The sequence below is a fragment of the Leucopleurus acutus genome (genome assembly GCF_964270905.1).
Source record: "Leucopleurus acutus genome assembly, chromosome: 3".
Lineage (NCBI taxonomy): Eukaryota > Metazoa > Chordata > Mammalia > Artiodactyla > Delphinidae > Leucopleurus > Leucopleurus acutus.
The window spans coordinates 6,580,877-6,606,960 of NC_139145.1; the positions used below are offsets into that span (position 1 = coordinate 6,580,877).

General features: G+C 39.0%; 1 protein-coding gene across 2 annotated transcripts; it reads right to left on the minus strand.

The window, feature by feature from the left end:
• Nucleotides 1-818: 818 nt before the first annotated feature.
• On the minus strand, nt 819-19,673 carry ZNF558 (zinc finger protein 558). Of its 2 annotated transcripts, XM_082837092.1 has the most exons (8): nt 19,612-19,673; nt 18,722-18,804; nt 11,952-12,077; nt 11,307-11,395; nt 10,235-10,361; nt 4,626-4,721; nt 4,030-4,112; nt 819-3,521 (listed from the first exon to the last, which is right to left on the minus strand). In XM_082837092.1, the coding sequence occupies exons 3-8, from the start codon at nt 11,980-11,982 to the stop codon at nt 2,739-2,741; spliced, it is 1,209 nt and encodes a 402-aa protein (XP_082693218.1). In that variant the 5' UTR covers nt 11,983-12,077; nt 18,722-18,804; nt 19,612-19,673; the 3' UTR covers nt 819-2,738. The 2 variants fall into 2 exon arrangements, with proteins under 2 accessions (XP_082693218.1, XP_082693219.1); XM_082837093.1 differs by lacking the exon at nt 19,612-19,673 and having other exon boundaries at nt 18,722-18,994.
• Nucleotides 19,674-26,084: the final 6,411 nt, after the last annotated feature.

Here is a 26,084-nt window from a genome sequence, read left to right on the forward strand (position 1 = left end):
GGCCTCGGCATACGCTAAGACCGCTCTTGCCACACGAATTCATGTGACTCACTCTTCCAACTCATTAAGGTCTCTGTGCGAGTGCACCTTAACTAAGAGACTTTTCCTTCCGATTCTACATAAAATAGCAGGATCCCAATCCCCTTTAACTATCTTACACTGCTTTCGTTTTCTACATCACACTTATAACAACATACTTTCTTGATTTTTCTGTAGGGAAAACCATTAGGATGTATTTTAATGGCAAAACTTGAGTTTCATTCATTGCTATAGACACCAGTGTCTCAAACAGTGCTTGGCATATAGAATACACTCAATAAATAGGCTAGTGGTTAAGAGCACAGACTGTCTGGATTCAAATATGGGCTCTACCATTTACTAGCCAGTGAACTTAGGCAAGTAATGTAAGTGTACCATGACAGTTTTCTCATCTGCAAAATGGGATATTAATAGTCCACCTTTCTTACGCTTATACTGAGTACTAAGTTAATATCCATAAGGCATTTAGAAGAGTGCGTGGTCTTTGGGAAGAGCTATATAAATGTTCAACCATTTATTATTATTATATTTATTATTATTTTTTGCGGTATGCAGGCCTCTCACTGTTGTGGCCTCTCCCGTTGCGGAGCATAGGCTCCGGACGTGCAGGCTCAGTGGTCATGGCTCATGGGCCCAGCCGCTCCACGGCATGTGGGATCCTCCCGGACCGGGGCACGAACCTGTGTCCCCTGCATTGGCAGGTGGACTCTTAACCACTGTGCCACCAGGGAAGCCCCAAACCGTTTATTATTGTGTTGAAATACGTTGCTATGAAAAAATATGGCCCCTACATAAAAAAGAACAATTCACAAAACAATACCTAACCATTTATGTACCTATTTACATCAAAATACGTAAAGAAAAAATGACAATTACCAAGAAGAATTTGTCAATCCGTAACAACGGTGGAAGACTTTAATTCACATCTATCACTAAATAAGCTTGAAAGAAAAATAAAAACCAACCTGAATGTACATACAATATCTGAACATCATAAAGTCCACTTACTTGATAAAAATGTCATTAAATTGGAAAAAGGTATGTAGCAAATATAGTCTAATTTCTACTAGGATAAACTAAATCACTCAGGAGATAATCAGAAATACCTTTATAAATATGCAATGTGTTAATATTTTTAGAGTAAATGATGATAAACATATTACATATAAAACTATGGAACATAATTTAAGGTTTATCTTAGGGTATAGCTATAGATATAAACGTTTATACTTAAGCAAAGACTGAAAATTAAAGAGCTAGTTGCCCCACCCTAAGGATGAGACACTGATAAAGGTAATTCCATGCTCATAATATCTACACTTTTCATTCCCAGTTTAAAGTATTCTGTGGCCACTCAGAGAAGAGCTGAGGCAATCTCATGTTGAGTATCTTCTAGGGTTCCCCACCTGCGTGACTTCTCAGAAGTCAACAGACAGGACTCACCGAAAGATTTCCCAAAATTAATCCACAGGTTTTGCATCCAGGAATTTCATAGCTTTCCTAACATAAGAGGTATCATTAAAGGCATTCCCTCATTCTTTATACTCACAAATTTCTCTGCAACGACTTTTCAGTTTAAGGAATGTGGGAAAATGGAAGGCTTTCCAGTACTGATGCCATTCAATGGGACATTCTCTCCAGAATAAATCATCGTATCTCTTAAAAGTTGAGAGAACACTGAAGGCTTTCCCATAGTACTTGCACTCGGAATCTCTTCATCTTCTGTTCAGTAATGTAAACTCTTGTGCTATAGGGTTTTCCACATTCCTTATATGAGTGAGTGTTCCTCTGTAATGATTCCTCATGTGTGTTCTAAGGGATGAGTGTCCCTGAAGACTTCTACATTCTGATGATATTCATAGGACTTTCCCCTTAGTGTGAATTGTCACATGACTCCCTAGATATCACCACTGTATTCCTCAGATTTATCCACAATACTTAATCTTTTGTGTACATTAGGGTGAATTTGAGCTGAAAGCTTATCACAAAGACTGGATTCATGAGGTTTCTTTCACGGGTGAATTAACATGAGAGTTATTAAATATTACTTCATACTGAACAGACTGAAAGAATGAGGGTCTCCTGAAGGCCTTACATCAGTGATTTCATGGGAAACTGCTCAGATGGTTCCCAACAATCTGTTTCCTGGTATTCATACTGAGTATGGTCTCTTCCCACAGTGTATCAGGATTGGTCTGTGTGACCATTAAAATACGGAAGAAGTGATGATATGTCCTTCTGAGACTAGGTCAGAGAAGACACTGTGGTTTCTGCATTAGCTCTTCTTTAAATCAAATGCTTTGGGAGGAACCTGCTTTTACGTCATAAAGACACATAGCCCTGTGGAGAGTCCTACATGGTGAGAAAATGAAGGTTCCCTGCCAACAACCAGCACTAACTTGCCAGGCATGTGACTGAGCTATTCTTGAAGTGGACTCCTCAGCCAGCAGTAAAGTAGATGACAGTAGCTCCTGCTGACATCTTGACTACAACCTCATGAGAGTTCCTGAGCTAGAACTACACAGCTAAGCTGGTTCTGAATTCCTGACCTATAGATAATAAATGTTTGCTGTTTAAAGCTACTGTGTTTTGAAGGGAAATTTGTTATGCAGCAACAGATAACTCATACATCTAAGCGTGAGTTATCACAAGTTGTCTGAGAGATAAGAAATCAGTGAATGCTTTCCCAGTTATTGTAGTCATATCCACCTATTATGGATTCTCTTGTGCACAGAAAGGTAAGAGTTAGTGGTGAAAGATTTCCCACAATGATTACATTCATAGGGTTTTTCTCCAGTGTGAGTTCTTACATGTTTCTTAACAGCTGAGAGATTATTAAAGGCTTTCCCACAGTTACTGCATTCATAGGGTTTCTCACCAGTATGAATTCTCTTGTGCACAGTAAGAGAAAAGCTACTGCTAAAGGATTTTCCACACTGATTACACTCATAGGGTTTTTCTCCAGTATGAGTTCTCATATGCTGTGTGAGATATGAGCTCTTCCTAAAGGTTTTCCCACAATCACTGCACTCGTAAGGTTTCTCTCCTGTATGAATACTGTTGTGCCCAGTAAGGGAGGACCTCGTGCTGAAGGCCTTGCCACACTGATTACATTCATGGTGATTCTCCCTCGTATGAATTCTCTTGTGGCTTTTGAGGTTACAACTAGTGCGGAAGACATGAAAACACTGGTTACATTCGTAGGGTTTTTCTCCAGTGTGGATTCTCACATGCAGTCTGAGGGAGGAAGGATCATTGAAGGCTTTCCCACAGTCATTGCATCCATAGGGCTTCTCCCCATTATGTATTCTCTTATGAATAGTGAGGTAGGATCTACTGCTGAAGGATTTGCCACACTGATTACAGTCATAGGGTTTTTCTCCAGTATGAATTCTTTTGTGCTGAGTAAGGTTAGATTTTGTGCTGAAGACTTTAAAACACTGATTACATTCATTGAGTTTCACTCCCAGATGACTTCTCTCCTGTTAAGAGATGAATGAAAAGTATAATTTATAATATTTTTTTAATATTCAACGCTGTTATACAAATTCTCTCTCCCAGGAATTCTGTTATATTATTATAATTGATGTTTTGGTTACCTATTTTAAATGCCTGTCAAACTGGGCTTCTGCCCAGCTTGAGCTCTTAGAAGTTAAAAAAAGAGAGACAGACACATTGCCACAAGTCCTTATCATATTCACAGAACATTTTCTGATAAATTTAAGACCACTTTATAGTTTGACAGTCAATATTTTAATCACATTTAAGGAAATATTTACTTGTGGAAACTCTCAGTAAAGAAACAAGTCTGGAGTTAATTTATAGTTTTCTCCAAATTCACAACTGATTTACAGTATCTCTTCTGAGACACCATTATCTCATATGTAAATGACATTTCCCTTTAATGACTCTCCTGTTTATTCTGTGGCTTTTCTAACTTATGGAATTCTCCTACTGTGAAAAAACAGCAATCAATCATGTTAGTCTTACCACTTTTACACCATTAGAATGTTCTTTTCTAAAAACATGCTTCTTAGGAGTTAACCATTTTGCTTTAAGTACCGTCTCCAAATCTGAAACAAATTGAAAAGAAATTTAAGCTGATGGAGAAAAGAAACACAAAAGTACACACGAGTATAGACAGACTGAGGGATTAGGGTTTTTGAGCAAGTTTGCAATGAAAGGGATATGAGTATTCAAATTACAGGTATTAAAAAAGGATTCTAAAAGGATTAGGACTGATCAGAGATTTACAAAGGGAGGAATTATCAGGAAGGTAAAGTAGGAAGGAGCTGGACAAAGAGCTCATATGAGACTTAAATTTAAAAAGGAAAGGAGACGTCTTTATTTTTTCCCCCTCTGAGTCCAAAGTAAAGTATGAGATGTTGAACAGAAAGTTAAAGAGGAAAGAAAGAAGGTGCATGAGGAAGCTCATAACAAATGTTCATGGCCATCTCTGTCAGAAAAAAAGGACATTTTACAAAGTTCCCTGATTGCCATTTCCAAATGTAATACTCCCATGCCCTGAATCACTGGCTAGAGCTATTCCTCAAAAAGACTATTTCTCGTATCTTCCTAGTGCTCACCTGGACAGGTGCCTGGAAGAATTCCTCTTTCCTCTGTCATCACCTTGTCTTCTTGCTCCAACTGGGAGATCAGACTGGGTTTATCAACATGATACCCTATTTGCGGAAAAAAGCCATGTTATAGGGGGGCTGTGCAAGTGACAAGCAACTGCATGAAACTGAAGCCAAGAATTCTGAAGACGGGCAAGTGTGGCTTTGGGAGCAATGAAATAATTACATCTAAATTCTAATGAATATAGTAACTCTCAGGAAACAAAAATACAAGCAACTCATTCAATATCCAGGTGACAGGGCACACACAGGCCCAAAGTCCATGCCCAAGTTTTTTAAAAAATTTATTTATTTATTTATTTTAGAGCAGAGAAAGGTTTATTGCAAGGCCATGCAAGGAGACGAGGTGGCTCATGCCCTAAAAAGCCTCGAGCTCCCCGAAGGGTTTTGGCAAATCATTTTTAAAAGTCAGGTGGTGGGGGGCAGGGGAGTTGCAAGGTACATGATCAGATCGTGCACAATTCTGATTGGCTGATGATGAGGGAACAGGGTGGTGTCACAAGGGTTAACTTTATCAGTCCTTAGGCTCCAGGAGGCCTGGGGCTATGTGCTCATGGTCATCAAGTAGTTAATATCTTCCATTTGGTGGTGGTGGTGTGTGGCGGGGAATCATGCCCAAGTTTAAATACACACTTCAAAAGCTATAAAGCTTTTACATATGGAGAATATAAAATCAGGGTAAGGAAATATTCAGTTCATAGGGAAGGAATTAAACAGAAAGGTCTATGAGCATGAGGACCATGTCTGTCTCCATCACTGTACTCCTACACCCCAGTAACAGACCCAGAAACAGACACATGCTTGACGTCTTGTGAGAAATGATGACAATGAAAATCATGGAATATGGAACTTCAGAAGTCCCCCTCTCTATGAAAACAGTGAATAAGCTGGCAAAAACTGTCAGAACAACTTTATCACAACTCTGAAAACTTATCAAAAGTCTACAGCAACCAGGACAATGCTTAATCAAAGACAAAAAACAGCTGACATTTTAACTGACCCTTGCCTCATCCTCTACTCCTTGCTTTGGCTGTGACACTGAAGACAACTCCTAGTACTAGAGGGAGTAGGATGGACCTTATTCTCAACAAGCTATGGTTGTTTGTTTTGACCTTTCTGGTGGCTCCCTGAAGGACTGGCTCAAAGGGCTTGCCTTTACTTATCTAACCCCAAACTCTCCGAAGGCTGAGCTGGTTACCCAGTGGGCTGAAGACATTAAAAGGCAATATATTAGCCACTATTGCCTGAGGCAAGTGGAAACAGCAAAGGAAAGCAAAAGGCAAACCAAGAAGCCTGGAGGAAAAGTATAGAATAAAATGTTTTGGGGAATTTTTGAAAAGCTTTCTGAAAAGCTCCCTCATATTCCTTTGAATCTAGAAAGCCATGTGCATACCCAGGCTTGGGCACATGCTCAGAAAAGACATGAGAGGGCACTAAGTCCTCACCTTTGGCAGACCTTCAGGCTCTGCACAAACAGGAAGTGAAAACTAAGGCAGAGTTATAAACTGCTTGATTTTGAAGGTATGCCCTTGTATAGAGAGACTAGGAGTTTTTTATTTTTTGTTCCAAGTGTTCAAGGAAATCTGATAAATCACTAGCTAACCATTAAGATAACAGAACAGAGTCTTCAGTGGCCACATACAACAAATACTGACATTACAAAAATGAGTTCAGAAATATCACTAAACATACATACCACAGCAACAACAAACTCTAGGAATGGGGAAAAATGTGATTCCAGAATTACTATGTTGTAATATTCCAAATGTCTAGTTTTCAACAACAAAAAATTATAAGGCAGGCCAATACACAAAAGTATGGCCCATTAGAGGAAAAAAAAACCCCAAATTTAGTAGAAACTATCCTTCAGGAAGTCCAAACATTGGACTTGCTAGACCAAGAATTTAAATCAACTGTTTTAAATATGCTTAAGGATCTAAAGGAAACCATAAGAACAGATTCTGACCAAACAGAAAACATCTTAAAGAGACAGAAATTATAAAAAGAAACCAAACAGAAATTATGGAATTGAAAAGTACAATAACTATAATGAAAAATTCAGAAGAGTGGTTCAACAACAGATTTGAGCAAGAAGAAAGAATCAGTAGCCATGAAGATAGGACAACTTATATTACTCAGTTTGAAAAACAGAAAGAAAAAAAGAATAAACAAAATATGACCAGCACCTAAAAGACCCATGGGATACCATTAAACATACCAACATACACATAATAGGAGTCCCTTAAATGAAGAACGGGCAGAAAGAATATTTAAAGAAATAATGGCTAAAAACTTCCCCAAATTTGATGAAAGGCATAAATGTACACAACCAAGAAGCTTAACAAACCCCAAACAGGATAAATTCAAAGAGTCAGAATCCATCCTGAAACACATAATCAAACTCTGGAAAGACAAAGACAGAGTATCCTGAAAGCAGCAAGAGAGAGGAGATTCATCATGTGCACAGGATCATCAGTGAGAGTAACAGATAATTTTGAATCAGAAACCACAGAGGCAACAGGCATTGGGATAATATACTCAAGCTGCTTAAAAAAAAAAAAAAAAAGTGAACCAAAAATTCTGTCCTTCGAAAATAAAGAAATGAAGACATTCCTATAAACAAAATCTGAGTGTTTGTCACTAACATATCTATCCTACAAGAAATGCTAATAGGAGACTTCCAAGCTGAAATGAATGGGCAATGAATACTGACTCAAATCCACACAAAGATATAAAGAACACCAATAAAGGAAAATAAATAGGTAAATATAAAAGTCAAAAACAATTGTTTATTTTTGGTTTGTAACTCATGTATGTTTGGCTATGACTCCTCTTTTTTTCTAATATGATTTAAAAGAGAAATGTCTGAACTAAAAATTATAAATCCATGTTAATGAAACAATGTATAAAGTTATAATTTGTAAAAAACAAACAAACAAAAAACAGCATAAGGAGGGGCACAGCTATACAGGAGCTAATTTTTTGTATACTGTTGAAATAAGTTGATATGAAATCAAAATAGATTGTTTAAAATTAAAATAATTGCAATCCCTCAGGCAACCACTAAGAAAATAACTAAAAAATATAAACAGAAATGAGAAGGGAATCAAAATGGTCCATTAGAAAATACCTAACACAAAAGTAAACAATAATGGAGGAACTGAGGAATAAAAATGATATAAAGCATGTAGAAAACAAACAGCAAAATGACACAACTAAGTCCTTCTTTATAAGTAATTCCATTAAATGTAAACAGACTAATCTGTCCAATTAAAAGGCAGATTTTGGCAGAATGGATAGAAAATAATCAATTATACGCTATCTATGAGAGACTCACTTTCTATCTAAAGACACTAACAGGTTGAAAGTCAACAAGTGGAAAAAGATATTCCATATAAACCACAAATAAAAAAGAGAGAATGTGACTATACTAATATCAGGCAAAAAAGACTTTAAGACGAAAATTCTTACAAGACACAACAAAATATATGATGATTAAAAGATCAATTAATCAAGAAGATATAATAATTACATATACATACCTAACAACAAAGGCTTAAAATATACAAATTCAAAACTGACAGAATTGAAGGGAGAAATAGAGTTCTATGATAATAGTTGCAGACTTCAATGCCCACTTTTAATAATGGGTAGAACAACTAGTTAAAAGACCAACAAGGAAATAGAGGACTTAAACAATCCTATAAACTTACTAAACCTAACAGACATAAAACACTTCACCCAACAACAGAACACACATTCATCTCAAGTGCATGGAAAACATGCTCCAGAAAAGAGCACATGTTAGTCCACAAAACAAGTCTAAATAAATTTAAAAACAATTAAATCATACAAAGTATCTACTCTGACCACAACAGAAGCAAATTAAAAATAAGAAAGAGGATATGTATTGAAAAATTTAATATTGTTATGACAATAATAACCAAAATCATCTACAGATTCAATGAAATCGCTATCCAATTTCTAACAGTTTTTTTACATAAATGGAAAGGTGATCCTAAAATTCATATGGAATTGCAAGGCATCCTGAATAAACAAAGCAGTCCTGAGAAAGAACCAAATAGGAGAAATCACACTTACTGACATCAAAGCAATGGTAATGTGGTACTGGCACAATGCTAAACACAGATTAATGGAAAATAATTGAGAGTACATAAACTTGCATTTTATGGTCAAATAATTTTTGACAATTGTGCCAAAACAATTCAATGGGGGCAAGAATAGTCTTTACTACAAAGATGCTGGGACAACTGGATTAATACATGCAAAAGAATGAAGCTGACAATTTCTCCTAAGCCATATAAAAATTAACTCAAAATAGATAAAAGATTTCATTGAAAAGGTAAAACTATAAAATTTTTGGAGGAAAACATAGAGCTAAATTTTCAGGACCAATAACTAGGTATGATACCAAATGCACAAGAAATAAAAGGAAAAAGTACATAAATTGGACTTCGTCAAAATTAAAACTTGTGTATCAAAGGATACTACCAAGAAAATGAAAAGATACCATACAATGGAAGAAATCATTTGCAAATAGGATCTAGTATTCAGAATATAATAAACTCTAAAACCCAGAAACAAAAAAGATAACCCAATTAAAAAATTGGCAAAGAACTTGAATAGACATTTCTCCAAAAATGATATACAAACAGCCAACAATTACATGAAAAAAATGTTCAGTGCCATTAGTAATTAGGGAAATGCAAATCAAAACAACAGTGAGATACCACTTCATACCCAGGAGGATGGCTATATTCAAAAAAGCGAATGTTGGGGAAGACATGGAGAAACTGGAACGCTCATATATTGGTGCAGCTGCTGTAAAAAACAGGTTGTCAGTTCCTCAAAAAGCTAAACATAGTAATCTATAACCCAGAATTCCACTCCTAGATACGTAGTGGAGAGAACTGAAAATAGGTGTTTGAACAAAGACTTGTACACAAATATTCAAAGCAGCATTATTTACAATAGGCAGTAAGTGGAAACCACCCAAATGTTTATCAACCAAATGAACGGATAAACAAAATGTGGTATACCCATAAAAGAGCATGTTATTCAGTCATAAAAAGGAATAAAGAAACTATACATGCTACAACATAGCTAAACCTTTAAACATTAAGTTGCTTGAAAGAAATGAGACATAAGGATCACACATTTTATGATTCCATTGATATGAACTGCTCTGAATAGGCAAATCCATAGAGATAGAAAGCAAATTAGTGGTTGCCAGTAGTGGGGAGTGGGGAAGGTAACAGGTACTGGCCACTTAATGGGTACAGGTTTTAGGGGTGATGCACAACACTGTGAATTTATCAAAAGCCACTGTACAACTGATTCACTTCGTTATAAAGCAGAAACTAACACGCCATTGTAAAGCAATTATACTCCAATAAAGATTAAAAAAAAAGCCACTGAACTGCATACTTTAAAATGATTAAAATGGTGAATTTTATGTTATGTGAATGATACCTCAATTTTAAAAAAGTCTTGTTACCTGAGTCATTAAATAAATGCAGGAATGATGTCAGGCTTACCAAGTGAAGCCAGGTTCCTGCAGTTCTCCAGCATCACATCTCTGTACAGTGTTCGCTGAGAAGGGTCCAGCAGTGCCCACTCTTCCTGGGTGAACTCCACAGTCACATCCTCAAAAGTCACCAAGTCCTAAACCACCACAAACATCATGGCTTAGCCAAGGACCAACCCCACCAATGTGGACAGGAAAAGAGCCAAGGATGAGAGAGGAGTAGGAACAGGGAATCCAAAGCAGAAGCTGTATGGGCAGGGTTCTGATCTCTGCTCTCAACTGCTCCTAGGGTCAGCCCTGAACTCTCTTCTCCTGTCTATTCATGCCCACCCCCAATGTTAAATGTACCTCTAACACACAGGTGATTTTCTTTCCCAGTGAGACTGTGACATCCTGCAATCGAATTCCCCTCAATCTCAAAGGATGAGCATAGGCCTAGGACATTGCAGAAATCAGAGAAGTACTTGGTAAATGGATGAATGATGCCCTAATGGCCATCACCAATTGCCTGAGTTTAGGACACAGTCATGTCTTTCCTTAGCTTCCCCTTAAAACTCTCAGCAAAGGGGGAGGAGAGTAGGGAGGGAAGGATTGGGAGTTTGGGATTAGCAGAGGTAAACTATTATATATAGGATGGATAAACAGCAAGGTCCTACTGTATAGTACAGGGAACTATATTCAATATCCTGTGATAAACCATAATGGAAAAGAATATGAAAAAGAATACACACACACACACACACACACACACACACACACACACACACACATTCTGTCACTTTGCTACACAGAAGAAATTAACATGACATTGAAATTCAACTATACTTCAATAAAATTAAAAAAACAACAACAAAAAACAAAAAAAAAACCTCTCAGCAGAACATGGTGTAGACAGTGACCCTGGAGGAGGCTCTACATTGCAGTAAATGCTGACATATGCTAACACTGTTTGGGTTGCCCCAGACCCTCCATCAGATGCCCAAAGACCTGATTTGGCTCTGATGCTGCAGGTCACTGAAGGATAACAAGTCCAACTTCTGGTCAAAGGAATAATGATTTGGAAACAGGAATATCTGACTCACCTGTAACCAGTCTGTCAGGAAGCCATTAGCCAACCCTTCCTCCTCTGTGCATCCTTTCTGGTGAGAGGCTGGGTACGGGGAAGACTGAGCTGGAGAAGAAGAAATGTCCCAAGAATCCAGGATTGCCCCCTGTTCTCACACTCACAAATCTGGAGGCTCCCCCACCTACTTGTGATTGACTGTATCCCCAACAGACACAAATGACTATTCCCACACACAGCACATACCGACATCCAAACACCCACACCCAGCTTCCACAGAAAAACGGAACAGAGCACTGTCTCACCCAGGGCCAGAGAATAGGGCCAAGCGCCCTCCCATGCTGGAGGAAAAGACTACTATTTCCATTTTGCAGATGAAGAAACTGAAGTCCCAAAGGATACCACTGTTATTTTTTTTTTAATTTATATAAAGAATTAGAAGTATAATTCAAAAGTTCCCACACATTCGCCACACAGGTGACATCTCCAGAGACACTCAAACCAGCTAAGTCCCAAATCCCAAGAACCACAGAGTCAGGCACCAATGACCTACAGGTTCCTGGGGTAACACACCCACCTCAACTTCTCAGTCCCTTCCCTCTACCTGCTCTGTGGTGCAGGGGCCTTTAACACCTGGGCTCTGAGGGCTGACCCTCAAACTCACCAAAAGTGGGGGACAGAACCATGGTCGCCATCCTGTGATTCAGACAGTAAGTTTTCCTGAACAACAGGGAGCAGAAGAACGAGGATGCTCCTCCTCGTATCCCCACAGTGCACTCAGGACAGGGCTCTGGAATAAACGGGAAAGCACAAAGTGTTCACAACCAACTTTCCTCTCCAGGGTACTGAGGACAAATCTTTAGTCTGTCCACCATTTCCTCCTTCAAAATGCGTCTGCCTCTGCCCACAATGGTGGCTACTTCTCCATCCATCTTAAAACCTCAGCTTCACTGAGTCTCAGGGCACATTCTTCCCATCCACGTGGTTGTCACAAACACATTCCCAGCTACAATCCCTGTAGCTGTAGTCTCATTCACTGGAGACTCTGGCCCCTGACTCCCAATATTCTTTCAACCTCCCATCCTACCGCAGTCGAATGACATCAGAGCCCAGGAGGGTGGCCCTCACAGTACTATGAGTCTGTCCTCATTCCACCTTGGCCACGCACTTCCCCAGGCACCACCCTAGACTTTGTTATCACCGGACATGATTCTACACCTACAACAATAGTTCAGAAATTTCTCTCTCTGAAGCCAATCTCCCAAACTTCGACCTTGCTCATTCATGTTTTTCTTTCACTACATGTGTTCTTCTCCCACGCAAAGGGCTCAGTCCACACACTCTCCCACCCTCCTGCTAGAGCCACCTCCTCTCCTCATTTTTTACTTTCCCAGCTTGGGTCTCACCGTCCTTCATTTCAACAAATTTCCTCACCCCTACCTCCTACCTTCACTCTGGCCCAGCAGAACTCCAACCAGGCATGGTTCCAATCATCTGCCTGCTCATGGCAACATCTGGGCAGACCAACCTGCACAAGAGTGGTCATGTTGCCACCTCTAGAAAAGCACGGTCAGCAACGTGAAAAGAGCCCTCAACACCGCAGGGCAATTCTATAAGTCAGTGTAACTTCCTACTTGTGAACCCTTCTCTTATCTCTTTAAATCTCACACAGCCTCACCTTTTCCCTCTGTGGTTATCAGCTTCCCGAATAGCTTGAATGATCCAAGCTTCCTGGTATTCACAGCCACACTGAATCAGGGCTGACCTGTGTGACCAATAGAAAATTGTGGAGATGACTTCTGAGGGTAGATCCCTACAAGGCACTGTAGCTTCTGCTTAGTCTTCTGAACTGCTTGCTCTAAGGGAAGGCAACTGCCATATTTCAAAGACACTCAAGCAGCCCTGTGGAGAGACCTACTTGGAAAGGAACTGTCCCCTCCAACAGTCAGCACTGATGTGCCAGAATGTGAGGGAACCTCCTTGGAAGTGAACCCTTCGGCACCAGCCAAGCCTTCAGATGACTGCAGTCCCAGCTGATAACCTCCTGCAGCCTCATGAAAGTCCCAAGCCAGAACCTTCCAGCTAAGCTGCTCCTGAATTCTGAATGACAAAAACTGTGAGAGATGGCAAATGATTATTGTTTTAGTCACTAAGGTTAGGGATGCTCTGTCATGCAGCAATACATAACAAATACACCCTCACTTTCAGCAGATGGTCCTGCACCTTACTTCTCAAAGTCATCTCCATGAGAAGGAATCTACCTTCGTATCTTGCCACCAAAACTATATTCTGCACCATGGTTTCCTCCCTCTCTCGTTATAAACCAGGACCTGCCTTCTCTATAACACTGGGCTCTGCAGTTCTGTTCTGTGTTCCACTCCATCTGCCTTTTTAGGAGCTGGACACCATCGATTCTCTCTCCTTTACCCTTCCCTTCAAGCTCTCCCACTCTACTGGACTCCCTCACACCATTTAAATTCAATAAAGTGTTTTTGGTAGTGAGACACATTTATCCTAAGGGCATAGTTTTCTTTCTAGTTACCACCCAGTCTGTCTCCCTCATCATTTTTTTTTTTTTTTTTTACTCTCTGTCTCATTTCCTCATGTCCCACCCACTCTGAGACACAGTTTAATTTGGTTTCCACCACTACCAATTCAATCAGTAGAATCATCATTGATCTTATTCACAGGATGAAGATGCAGATTGCAACTACACTGATACCATTTCTTATCTGTCAGATCAACAAAGACACAGGGGACCAACCACATCTTTCATTGGCAAGGCTGTAGAAAAAAGCACTCTCATACACTGTTGGGGTAGAACTCCTGTGGAAGGAAATTTGTTATCCTCAAGCAAAATGCAAAAACATTTATCATTTCCCTGTCAATCACGCTACAAGGAATCTATTTGAAAGATACACAAATACTAAAAGACAAGAGCGAGGTTACTCACTGTAGCATTATTTATAATATCAAAGGATTGGAAACAACACAAATTGCTATATATAGGAAATTGGTTCAGTAAACTACGGAATATCCTCATAATGAAAAAGCATGAAGCCAAAAAAAGAAAGACACGATCTCTAGGTATTGATGGACAGTTTTATCTCCAATAAATTTAAATGAAAAACAAAAACAACAACAACAAAATCAAGGTACAAAGCAACAGAAATGGTATGTTTCCTTTCTATAAGGGAATGCCTCCTCTCCCTGGAGTTACAGAATACAACGTAACTCCATAAAACCAGCTTCTCAAGGTCTCTATCTGTGTCCTTCCTGCATCCAAAAGATAAAAGCAATAAAGTGAGTGTGTGCAGGGAGGGGAACACTGGACACTACGGTTGAGTGTCCAGGTGAAAAACTGTTGCAGAGAGTCTTTGACTCCTGGGCCTGTGGGGTAGACAGATTAATGCCTCTGCCCCAAAGATGTCCATGCTCTACTCCTCAGAATCTGTGAATATGTGACCTTACATGGCAAAAGGGACTTTGCAGATGTTAGTAAGGTTAGGATCTGGAGATGGAAAAAATTATTCTGGAATATACATATTGACCCAGTGAAATCACAAGGGTTCTTCTTTATAAGAGGGAGGCAGGAAGGTCAGGGTCAGAGGAGATGTGAGGATGGAAGCAGAGGTCAGAGAAAAAGAGAGAGAGAGAGATTTAAAGATGTTTTCACTGGCTTTAAAGATGGAGGAAGGAGCCACAAGCCAGGGAATACAGGTGGTCTCTACAAGATGGAAAAGGAATGCAGCCCTGCCAACCCTTTTAGGATTTCTGATCTCCAGAGCAAGAAAATAAATGTGTGTTACTGTAAGCCACTAAGTTTATGGTAGTTTGTTACAGCAGCCATAGGAAACTTGAACAGCCTCTCATACCAAATCTTCCCTGAGGTCTTAGTGTGAGTCCAGCAGACCCAGATAATTGCTGAAGATCTTCTCCACTCTCTGCAGGTAGAAGAAATCTACATTCTTCCCACCAGGAACCCAATTTGCCTTTAGGAATAGTTACAGTCATGAGCTGAGGAGTGACAGGAGGGGTGGGATCCAGACACCCCCAAAGCCCCAAGAGGAAAGCAGGCTGGGAAGGTGCCCAGGACACTCCCAGGTCCTGAGTACCCTCTCCAGGTCTTTTGGCAGCTGAAGCCTCCTATTAGGGGAGGAGGGGTCTCGGTTCAGTTTACAGATTCAGCGACTCCTGCACCTGGAGTCAGTGTTGAGAGAGGGTCAGAGGATGGGCCACTCTATACCAGTGTTGCTCAACAGAACTTTCAGGTATGATGGAAATGTTCTATACTTCTGCTCTGTCCAACGCGGCAGTTCGTATTTTCTATTTCTCTGATGAAACAGAAAATCTAAACAGACTGATCACTAGCAAGGCGACTGAATCAGTATTCAAAAACCTCCCAACAAACGAAAGTCCAGGACCAAGCAGCTTCACAGATAAATTTTACCAAACATTCCAAGAACTAATACCAATCCTTCTCAAACTCTTGCCGAAAACAGAAGAGGGGGTAGTTCTTCCAAACGCAGTTTACAAGGAAAGTATTACCCTGATACTGAAAACCAGACAAGGATGCCACAAAAAAAGAAAATTACAGGTCAACATCTCTGATGAATACAGATGCAACAAAATATTAACAAACCAAATTCAACAATAAATTAAATCATACACCATGGTGTAATCATACACCATGACCAAGTGGGATTTATTCCAGGGATACAAGGATGGTTCAAATCAATGTGATACACCACATAAACAAAAAATAAAGAAAAAATATGATCATCTCAATAGATGCAGAAAAAGTATTTGACAAAATTCAATATCCATTTATGATAAAAACTCTCCACAAAGCAGGTATAGAGGAAACACACCTGAACATAATAAAGGCCATATATGATAAGCCCACAGTTAACAACATACTCAATGCTGAAAAGCTGAAAGCTTTTCCTCTAAGATCAGGAAGAAGACAAGGATGCCCACACTCTTGCCACTTTTATTCAACATAGTATTGGAAGTCTTCACCACAGCAATTAAGCAAGAAAAAGAAATGAAAGGCGTCTAAATTGGAAAGAAAAAAGTAAAACTTTTTCACTATTTGCAGATGGCATGATTTTACATATGGAAAACCCTAAAGGTTTCATTAAAAAACTGTTAGAACTAATAAACGAATTCAGTAAAGCTGGAGGGTACAAAATCAATACACAAAAATCTGTTCTTTCTTTGCACTAATAATGATCTATCCGAAAAATATATTAAGAAAACAATCCATTCACAATTGCATCAAAAAGAATAAAATACCTAGGAATTTAACCAAGGGTGTGAAAGACCTATATATTGAAAACTACAAGACATGAATGAAAGAAACTGAAGAAGATACAAATAAATGAAAAGATATTCTGTGCTCATGGATTGAGAATGAATGTTGTTAAAATGTCCATTCTACCGAAAGCAGTATGTAATCCCTATCAAAATTCCAATGGTATTTCTCACAAAAATAGAACAATCCTAAATTTTGTATGGAACCACAAAAACAATCCTGAGGAAGAAAAAAGCTAGAGGCATCACACGCCCTGATTTATACTATACAACAAAGCTATAGTAATTAAACCAGTATGGTATTAGCACATAGCTCAATGGAACAGAATAGAGAACCCAGAAATAAACCCATTCATATATGGCCAATTAATTTATGACAAAAGAGCCAAGACTATACAATGAGGAAAGGGCAGTCTCTTCAAAGAATGCTGTTGGGAAAATTGGAGAGCCAAATGCAAATGAGTGAACCTGGACCACTATCTCACACCATAAACAAAAATTAACTCAAAATGGATTAAAGACTTGAACATAAAACCTGAAACCATAAAACTCCTAGAGGAAAACATAAGTGGTAAGCTCCTTGACATAGGTCTTGGTGATGATTTTTTGAATCTGACACCAAAAGCAATAAAAGCAAAAATAAGCAAGTGAGACTACATAAAACTAAAAAACTTCTGCACAGCAAAGGAAACCATCAACAAAATGAAAAGGCAACCTACTGAATGGGAGAAAACAATTGCAAATCACATATCTGATAAGGGGTTAATGACAAAAATATACAAAGAACTCATATAACTCAATAGCAAAACAACAATCAGATTTAAAAAATGGGCAAAAGACATTTTTCCACAGATGACCAACAGGTACATGAAAAGATGCTCAACATCATTAATCATCAGGGAAATGCAAATCAAAACTGCAATGAGATATCACCTCACTCCTGTTAGAATGACTACTGTGAAAAAGACAAGAAATAAGTGTTGGTGAGGATGTGGTGAAAAGAGGACCACTGGACACTGTGAGAAATATAAACCAGTGCAAACACTCAGGAAAACAGTATGGAGGTTTCTCAAAATTTTTAAAAAGACCTACTATATGATCCAGCAATTCTACTTCCAGGTATTTATCAGAAGAAAACAAAAATAGTATTCAAAAAGATCTCTCTCTCTCTCTCTCTCTCTCTCTCTGTCCTGAATAAAAGAGCATGGTTGGTCACCATAAATTGTGCACCTGAAGAATATCTATTGCATGACAAGCAAACATTCCCCTTAAGAATGTCAAAGGAAAGACAGAATGAAAAAGGCGTATGCACACACACACACACACAATTGATAAAACCCAACAGTATAAAATTACTCAAAATGGTTCTCTGCAATATGAATCACCAGACTGTTATTTCATAAAAGTTTAGAGAAACAAAGTTAATTCTTATAGAAGCCAAGTTGTAGAATACAATCTTTGGAAACTGTTGCCCTACCCTTCAATCTGCAAGTTGTTGCTTAGTACTCCTCCAAGTGATTTTAAATATCATGAAGAAAAAATAAAACAAACAAAAAACAAAACAAGAAACAAAACCAAACAGAAAACACTTGCAAGCAGAAAATACATCTGGTTGCTGGTCAATTCAATTTTAAATTTCTGTTGCCAATATAAAGAAGTTCAAATTATTTTTCCCCCATGTACCCCTATTTTGAATCTTTGTGGAAGATGTATAGGGTTTTAGAAGTCAAACTGAACTGGGCCTGAGGAATGTTGTTCAGTAATCCTGATATACACATAAAAAATTTATATATTTATACTTATATATAAAATCCTAAAATTTTTAGTATTATGGAATGTAAGTAAGTCTATATTTGTTACTTATTTACAGTTATTTACATGCTTGCTTAATGTGTATTTATTTGCACATAACTGTATTTACTTATTTACACTCACATCACCACACACCTTACTATCTTTCCCTTGAATATAATCCGTCAAAAATAAATCATTTTTTTTTAAGATGCCCTCACTCTTAGCGACTCCTTGTGTTTACACCTGAGCACAGGGAAGGCCTAGTAGCAGTTCTGCCAGCTGAGGCTGCTGGCACTATTGTTACAAGTTCCACACGGTACTCACCTGGTCACGCAGAAATCCACGGGTCAGTGAGGACAGGTGAAACTTGAGGCTGGTTTCAACTTAAACTTGAACTCCAGAGATAACTTGTATGTAGGAAAAAAAAGAAGGGTACAAAGATTTCTTTTGAGGCCTTTTATAGGGCATAATAAAGCTGCTGGATGCAAAGGCCACACCACTCACTTTTCTTTTTTGTATTTACTGTACTGATTGAACGTGTAATTGTTGGCTATGACTGGATTTTCCTGATTCCTATCCAGCCATCTGCTCTCCAAGTGGGAGAAGGCGGCTTCATGCGGTGTGCATTCATTCGCCTTGCTGAACTCTTCTGGCTGGATAGTGATTTGTGACTCCAGACGCTTTTAATACGGCTTGTCACTCAGGGGCGCTAAAAGTGACTCAGCTAACCTTTAAGTTCATTCAGGGCTTTGAAGATTGTAAGACCCTAGAGCAGGGTTTCCAAACCTCAGCACTACTGATAATGCTTTGTCACGGGTGCTGTTCAGTGCGTTGTAGGATGTCCAGCAGCACCCGTGGCCTCCACACACTAGATGCCAGTAGCAGCCCCTCCCATTTGTAACAACCAAAACAATGCCTCCACACGTGACTAGAAGTCCCCTAGGAGGCAAAGTCACACCGAGGAAAGGTGATGGGGAGAGGGGGAACTCTGAGGAGGGGACGGCGGCGCCCAGAGCTAGGAGGAAACGGAGGCTTTGGGCCAACCAGAGGGATGAGCCTCAGGGATCGAAACGCGGCTCGCGGGAAAGGGGGAGGAACGCCGGAGCCTGTGACGGGGGTGCCCCAGACCCATGCCCCTCCCTAGACTCCTACAGGAGCCCCGGGACTGCCCGCCGCTCACAGAGTCCTGACCCTCGCACTAAGGCCGAACGTACCACGTGAACCCAGTCCCCCGCGGAGAAAACTTTACACACAGCACAGTGAGCCGCCCGCGTCTCCTTCCTCAGAACCGCCCGGCGCTTCCGCTTCCGGTCTCGGGCAGTAGCCCGGGGCTTCAGTTTCCGGTACCTAGCAGACGCGGATAGCGGGGCATTGCGGGGCTCTGGGTTAAGGCGGCGGGCCGGGCGGCGGCCTCGCACCCAAGCCTCCGACGACGTGTTCTCGTTTGCTTAGTGAGTGCAAGGCTGGGCCGTGGGCTGGGTCAGCGCCAGCGACTGAGACCCCACTCTAGGGGCGGGGCTGTGGGATGGTACCAGCTTGTGGGCGGAACCAAACCCAGAGGGCAGGGTTGTGGGCGGACACCCGTTTCTTGACGGGACTGAGGGCGGGGCTGTGGCTGGGTACCGGATCTGGAGGGCGGTGCTAGAGTCTCAGCCTGAAGGTGGGCAGAGACTAGGCCCAGGGGTGGGGATAAGGCGGGGGTGGGTCTTGGGTAGGCGGGCAGGAGAGTGGGAGAGAATCAGCTCCAGGGACGTGGATGAAGACGGGGCTTTCCTGTACAGGTAGACGGATGCTAAACAAACAACTTTTCTTCAAGCCTTTCCCCATGTTCAGTGCGGAGCCTCACACAGCCCAATTAAACGATATGCTCATGCTCAGGATTTTTTTTTCTTGTTTTTACTGATGTTCTTAAATTTTTTTAAAAAATTGGATCATATATTCACCTTTCTCTTTAACTTGCTGTCACAAGCCAGTAGATAGGGATCTAACGCTATTTTTTTAAATGTTTTTTTGTGGGGGAGGGGGCTAGGTCATAGATACACATATAGGAAATCTTCAAACAGTGGTAGTCAGTAAAATATTCTCACTCCCATACCGTCTCCCGGTCCTTTCTCCCAAAGATAAACATCATTTTCTCCTCTGTCCTTCCAGATACAGTGTGTATATGTATGTATGTGTGTATGTACGTACAGGCCCAAGAGGGATGCCCCCCAGCAGGAAATGAAGCTGGTAAATTGTCTCATTCATTTGGATCTACTGAAAAGAGATTTAAATTTATGCCGGAGAGGATGAACCAGTGATGAATTGATAGAAATAAAACAAAGAAACAAGGAATTTTACCATTTAAAAAATCCAAAGAAAAAAGTGAGAAAGAGAATGTATTTATAAAATCTGGATCAAAAGTAAAATAAAATAAAATAAAATCTGGATCAAACTCATATGGCATAAAATGGTAAACATCTATGTAATAAAACAATAGACACTGACTTTCGATTTATCCTAATTTATTATATAATTATATTGGGGGAGGGGAATTATGTTTTAAAATAGCAAGAGAACTACATGCTAATTTTTTCAGAGAAGAAGGTAATTAGAAAAAATCAAAAGCTGAAAAATGAAAAAGCTGTATAAGGAGCTAATTTAGAAATACAGAATTACAACCAGAAAAACAAATAAGTTGTTTGTGGGAGTCAGAATAAAGGCTGGGGGATGTAGCTTTTCATAAGGCTTAAAATATTATTTGAGACATATGTGTATAGACATACATAAACACACACACAGAAACCTGAAGTTTTATTCCAAAGGGATCATCAAACTCTAGGAAGAATTTATTTAAAAAAAAAGGTTCACTTTGCAAAAATAGATTTTAAGAACCGCAGACTTCAAGCATTAAAAAAAAAAAAAGCTATAATCACCCTGGTGGAAAAAGGAATAGGCATTACATTCCACAATACATGACAAGCATTTTATGTACATTACTCCTGAGTATTTTCATGGAAACCCATAAGGAAATGCTATTATCTATCTCCATTTTACAGATGAAGAAATCAATGGAAGCATATTGCTAAAATGTTCATATTTCATTGAAATTTTCAACAGATATCATTTTATTTCAAAATCATTTATTGAATTTTATTTTCATTAATAAAATATCTCATTCTAGCAAATAATCAAACAGTAAGTAGAAAGCAGTTTAATAAAACTACAGTTTTCTTTTGATATAGTTAAATATATCAATGTACAGGACATGATGTATGAAAAAACACAGAGATTGATGTGTATGTAGTAAAACTAGTGATTACCTTTTCCCAATTCCTCCTACATTCCGTGAAGGAAATAGGAATCTTTTCACATTCACTTTTTGACATGTAATTGAGAAATTTCTATCCTAACTTTTTTATCCCTTTATTATTTGTAGAACTTTTCAAACCCCACCCTTTATTCTATGACTCTTAATCGTGCAGTGACTATTAGAGAAACAGATTCCACTGAGGGTCCTGATAATAAACACAAGGAAACCATACTTTTTTTTCTCTTTCAGGCATTCCTGGAGGTGTCTATAGAAGGTGAGGGTTCCAGGGAAGAAGAGAGGTACTGGATGAATAAATGGTAAATTGTCTTCACATTTTCTCATAATGTAGTGAATAATTTATTCAGTGTTACACAAACTAGAGCTGTGCCTAATCTCCACCTACACTGTGCTACCTTCTACTATATAGAAAAATGATATTTATCAGTCCATGACCTCAACCTGGTCAAGGTCTCATTGCATAAAAATAAAAATGTAATGGTCAGTCAGGCATCCAGGATAAAGTACTAATGGTATTCAATTAATTTGAAATATACCAACCTCATAATAGATGGTAGAAAGGATATCAACCTTTATTAATATCTTACCATGTGCATATATTATCTGCTTATTCCTGGAGTGCTTTAAGTTCTGTGATTAAAAATGATTAAGAATTATACTGCATTGAGATTAAAAAAATACTGTCCCACAAGGTTAAAAATTTAGAAAGGTGATAGGGAAAATCAAATTTTCTGTCTGAAAAGTGCATTAGTTGAAACACTGCACTGGCCTATTAATGTGGTGAATATGATAGTGTACACTTATTGATCCATTACTATGTCATAAACACTATTCTAATAAGTACTTTGGTTACCTCCTCTCAACCACCCTCGCAGTTAAGAATTTTTTTTAGCACTATTCTACAGATGAGGAAGTTAAACAGAAAAGATGATTTGTATTATACCCAAGATCACAGTTTGTAATATCAGGTAACTTATGAATTCTGGAATGCTCACTTAAAATTAACTTCATTATCAGGAAGAGATCAAGATGGTGGAGTAGGAGGACCCTTAGTGCACCTCCCCCCATGAACACACCAAAAATACATCTGTATGTGGAGAGATTCTCACCGAAAACAAACTGGAAACTGTCAGAAACACTCTTCTGCAAACAACAACAACAAAACTGTAGAGAAGGACCCACACGGAGTTGGGTAGGAGGAAAGGAGAAGCGATCAGGTCAGGACCCGTGCCCCTAGGAGGGGACACAGAAAAGGAGGGGAATATAGTACAGGCTGGGATAATCTCCCTAGGGCGTGAGGGGTTTAAACCTTATATTAGACACCTCAGTGTGGGATCTGACACCGTGAAAACAATTCTCCCACCTTACACCTGTTAGACTGGCTATTACCCAAAAGCCAAAGAAAACAAATGCTGGCAACGATGTGTAGAAAAGGAGAATCCAGAGGCACTGTTGATGGGAATCTATAGCCACTGTGGACAACCATATGGAAATTCCTCAAAAATTTTAAATAGAACTGACATATGATACAGCAATTGCACTTCTGGGTATGTATGTCGAAAGGTGATGACAAAACTATCTTGAAGAGATAACTGCATTGCATGTTCATTACAGCATCTTCCACAACAGAAAAAAGATGGAAACAACCTAGTGGCCATTGATGAATGAAGGGATAAAGAAATGTGATATACTAATAGTACATACAATGCAATATTATTTAGGCAGGGGAAAGAAGGAAAACCTGCCATTTGCTACAATATGGATGAAACTTGAAGGCATTAAACTAAGTGAAATAAGTCAGACAAACAACTGTGTTCTCTCTCTTACATGAGGAATCTAAAAATATTGAACTCATCAAAGCAGAGTAGATGGTGGTTGCCTGGGGCTGAGGGGTGATGGGAATGGGGAGATGTTGGTTAGAGTTATAAGATGAAACAGATTCCAGCGATGTAATGTACATCATGGTGGCAATAGGTAACACTATGGTGTTTTGTACTTGAAACTTATTATGGGAGTGAAGTTAATGTTCAAACCCTAACAACAATAAAAACAAAATGCTAGTTATGTGAGGTGAAGGATGGGTAACTAACCTTCTTTTGGTAAACATGTCACAATAGATACATGTATCAAAACAGCATATTGTACACCTTAAACTTACACAATGTTATATGTCAATTATGTCTCAATAACGCTGGGAAAAAACACAAAAAACGCTGCTCTATTTTTGTTGGGAAACAGGTGCATCTACCTCTAGAAGAACGTCTGTAGTTATGTTCACCACTGTTCCAGAAGAATTAATGGAATGGGATAACAGCCAGAAAAGAGGACATGAAATGGTTTGTTCGGAAAAAGCTGTCCTGAATGACAAGGTGAAATGTAAGTCTAAATTATCCCATTTTCTAGTCATTAGGCAACATTTTAAAACTAAATCAATTTCACATTGTTTTTTAATCATTTAAATTCACCCAATCTTGTCCTGCAAGTGCATTTATTACCATTTTACCAATAGTGAACATTATGGAAAGGCATTTCATGAATTCGTAGAAAATCTAAGATTAATACTCAAGTGTGTATATTCTATTATAATATTTTCAGATTTAAAAATCCCTATGTTCATTTATCTTTGAAATTTTATTTATTTTTACTTTTATTTTTTTTTAGCTTCTGCACAAATCTTTCTTTTTTTGTAACATATTTATTGAAGTATAATTGCTTTACATTGTTGTGTTAGTTTCTGCTGTATAACAAAGTGAATCAGCTATACATATACATATATCCCCATATCCCCTCTCTCTTGCATCTCCCTCCCACCCTCCCTATCTCACCCCCCTAGGTGGTCACAAAGCACTGAGCTGATCTTCCTGTGCTATGCGGCTGCTTCCCACTAGCTATCTATTTTACATTTGGTAGTGTATATATGTCTATGCCGCTGTCTCACTTCGTCCCAGCTTACCCTTCCCCCTCCCTGTGTCCTCAAAAATAGAACTACCGTATGACCCAGCAATGCCACTACTGGGCATATACCCTGAGAGAGCCATAATTCAAAAAGAGTCATGTACCACAATATTCATTGCAGCACTATCTACAATAGCCAGGACATGGAAGCAATCTTTGAAAATTTTAAGAAGGTGCTATGTGAAAATAAGAGGTAGTAAATTTAGTGGAACATACTGGAAATTAAACCATGCACACACAAAAAAGCAACATTCCTTTGGTGCTTTCCAAGGTTTCTTGGCTATCTTTTAAGCTGGCATAAATGGATATAAAATATAATATTTTAAGATATATATTTATATAATATTTTAGCAATATTAATAATTTTAATGAGCAATATTTTTCCCACTAAATAATTGTAATTCTCTTCTGTCACATGCATTCCCTTAATATCTAAGTTTGCCATCAATGCAGTAGTTGTTTATCCTCAGTTAGAAAATACAAAGCAATAAAACTAGTTATGGAAAGCTTTCAGAAAGCCAAGATAACTACCACAAAAATGATGTGTGACATCTCTAAGGAATATTGGAAAACCATCTTGTAGGAAACAAAAGGAGCCCAAAGACTGAGTTACCCTGACTGAAGACAGTGAAGCATGGTGAAGTGCTAATAACCAGGCTGATACTAGTTAAAGGAGAGACCTCCCCATTCTGACAACATGATCCTTTGCAATCCTATAGTAATGTAAAAGAAGATAAATTTATTGTGATGACTTGGGTGATTTAATGGTCCTCAGGCATCATTAGAGCCAGTGCAATAGGAAAAATAATACCAATGCCTATTTTCCAGTTGCATACCCATGCCTAAGATGTATTATTGACAACCACCCATCTTACCTGTGCACATTTTGTAATCATGCAATTGCAGGCACCTCACAACACACTTTTATAACTTGTGCTACAATATCAGTCAAGGTTCAGTCAAAAAAAAAAGAGAAGCCAATTAGTTATTTTAATGAAGAACATTTAATATAGAGAGTTAGTTAAAGCATTATTGAGAGACTGAAAGGCAAGAAAGAAAAAAGTGGTAACATAGTAATCATAACTGAAGGAAGAAGCTACTCCACCAAGGGCTTGAGGGGTATAAAGGGGTCAGTTGAGCATTTGGGGCACTAAGGCTTTTACAGACCACTGTTGAAAATATGTACGATGAGCACAAGATGGAACATAGAGCAGTGATTTCAAGCACCCCACCCCAAAGCAAGGCCCATGCGTACGATGTTGAGAAGCTATGTGAAGAAAATAATCAGAAATAATGGGGAAGGCCTTCCCTGATGGCGCAGTGGTTGAGAGTCTGCCTGCCGATGCAGGGGACACGGGTTCGTGCCCCGGTCCGGGAAGATCCCACATGCCGCGGAGCAGCTAGGCCCGTGAGCCATGGCCG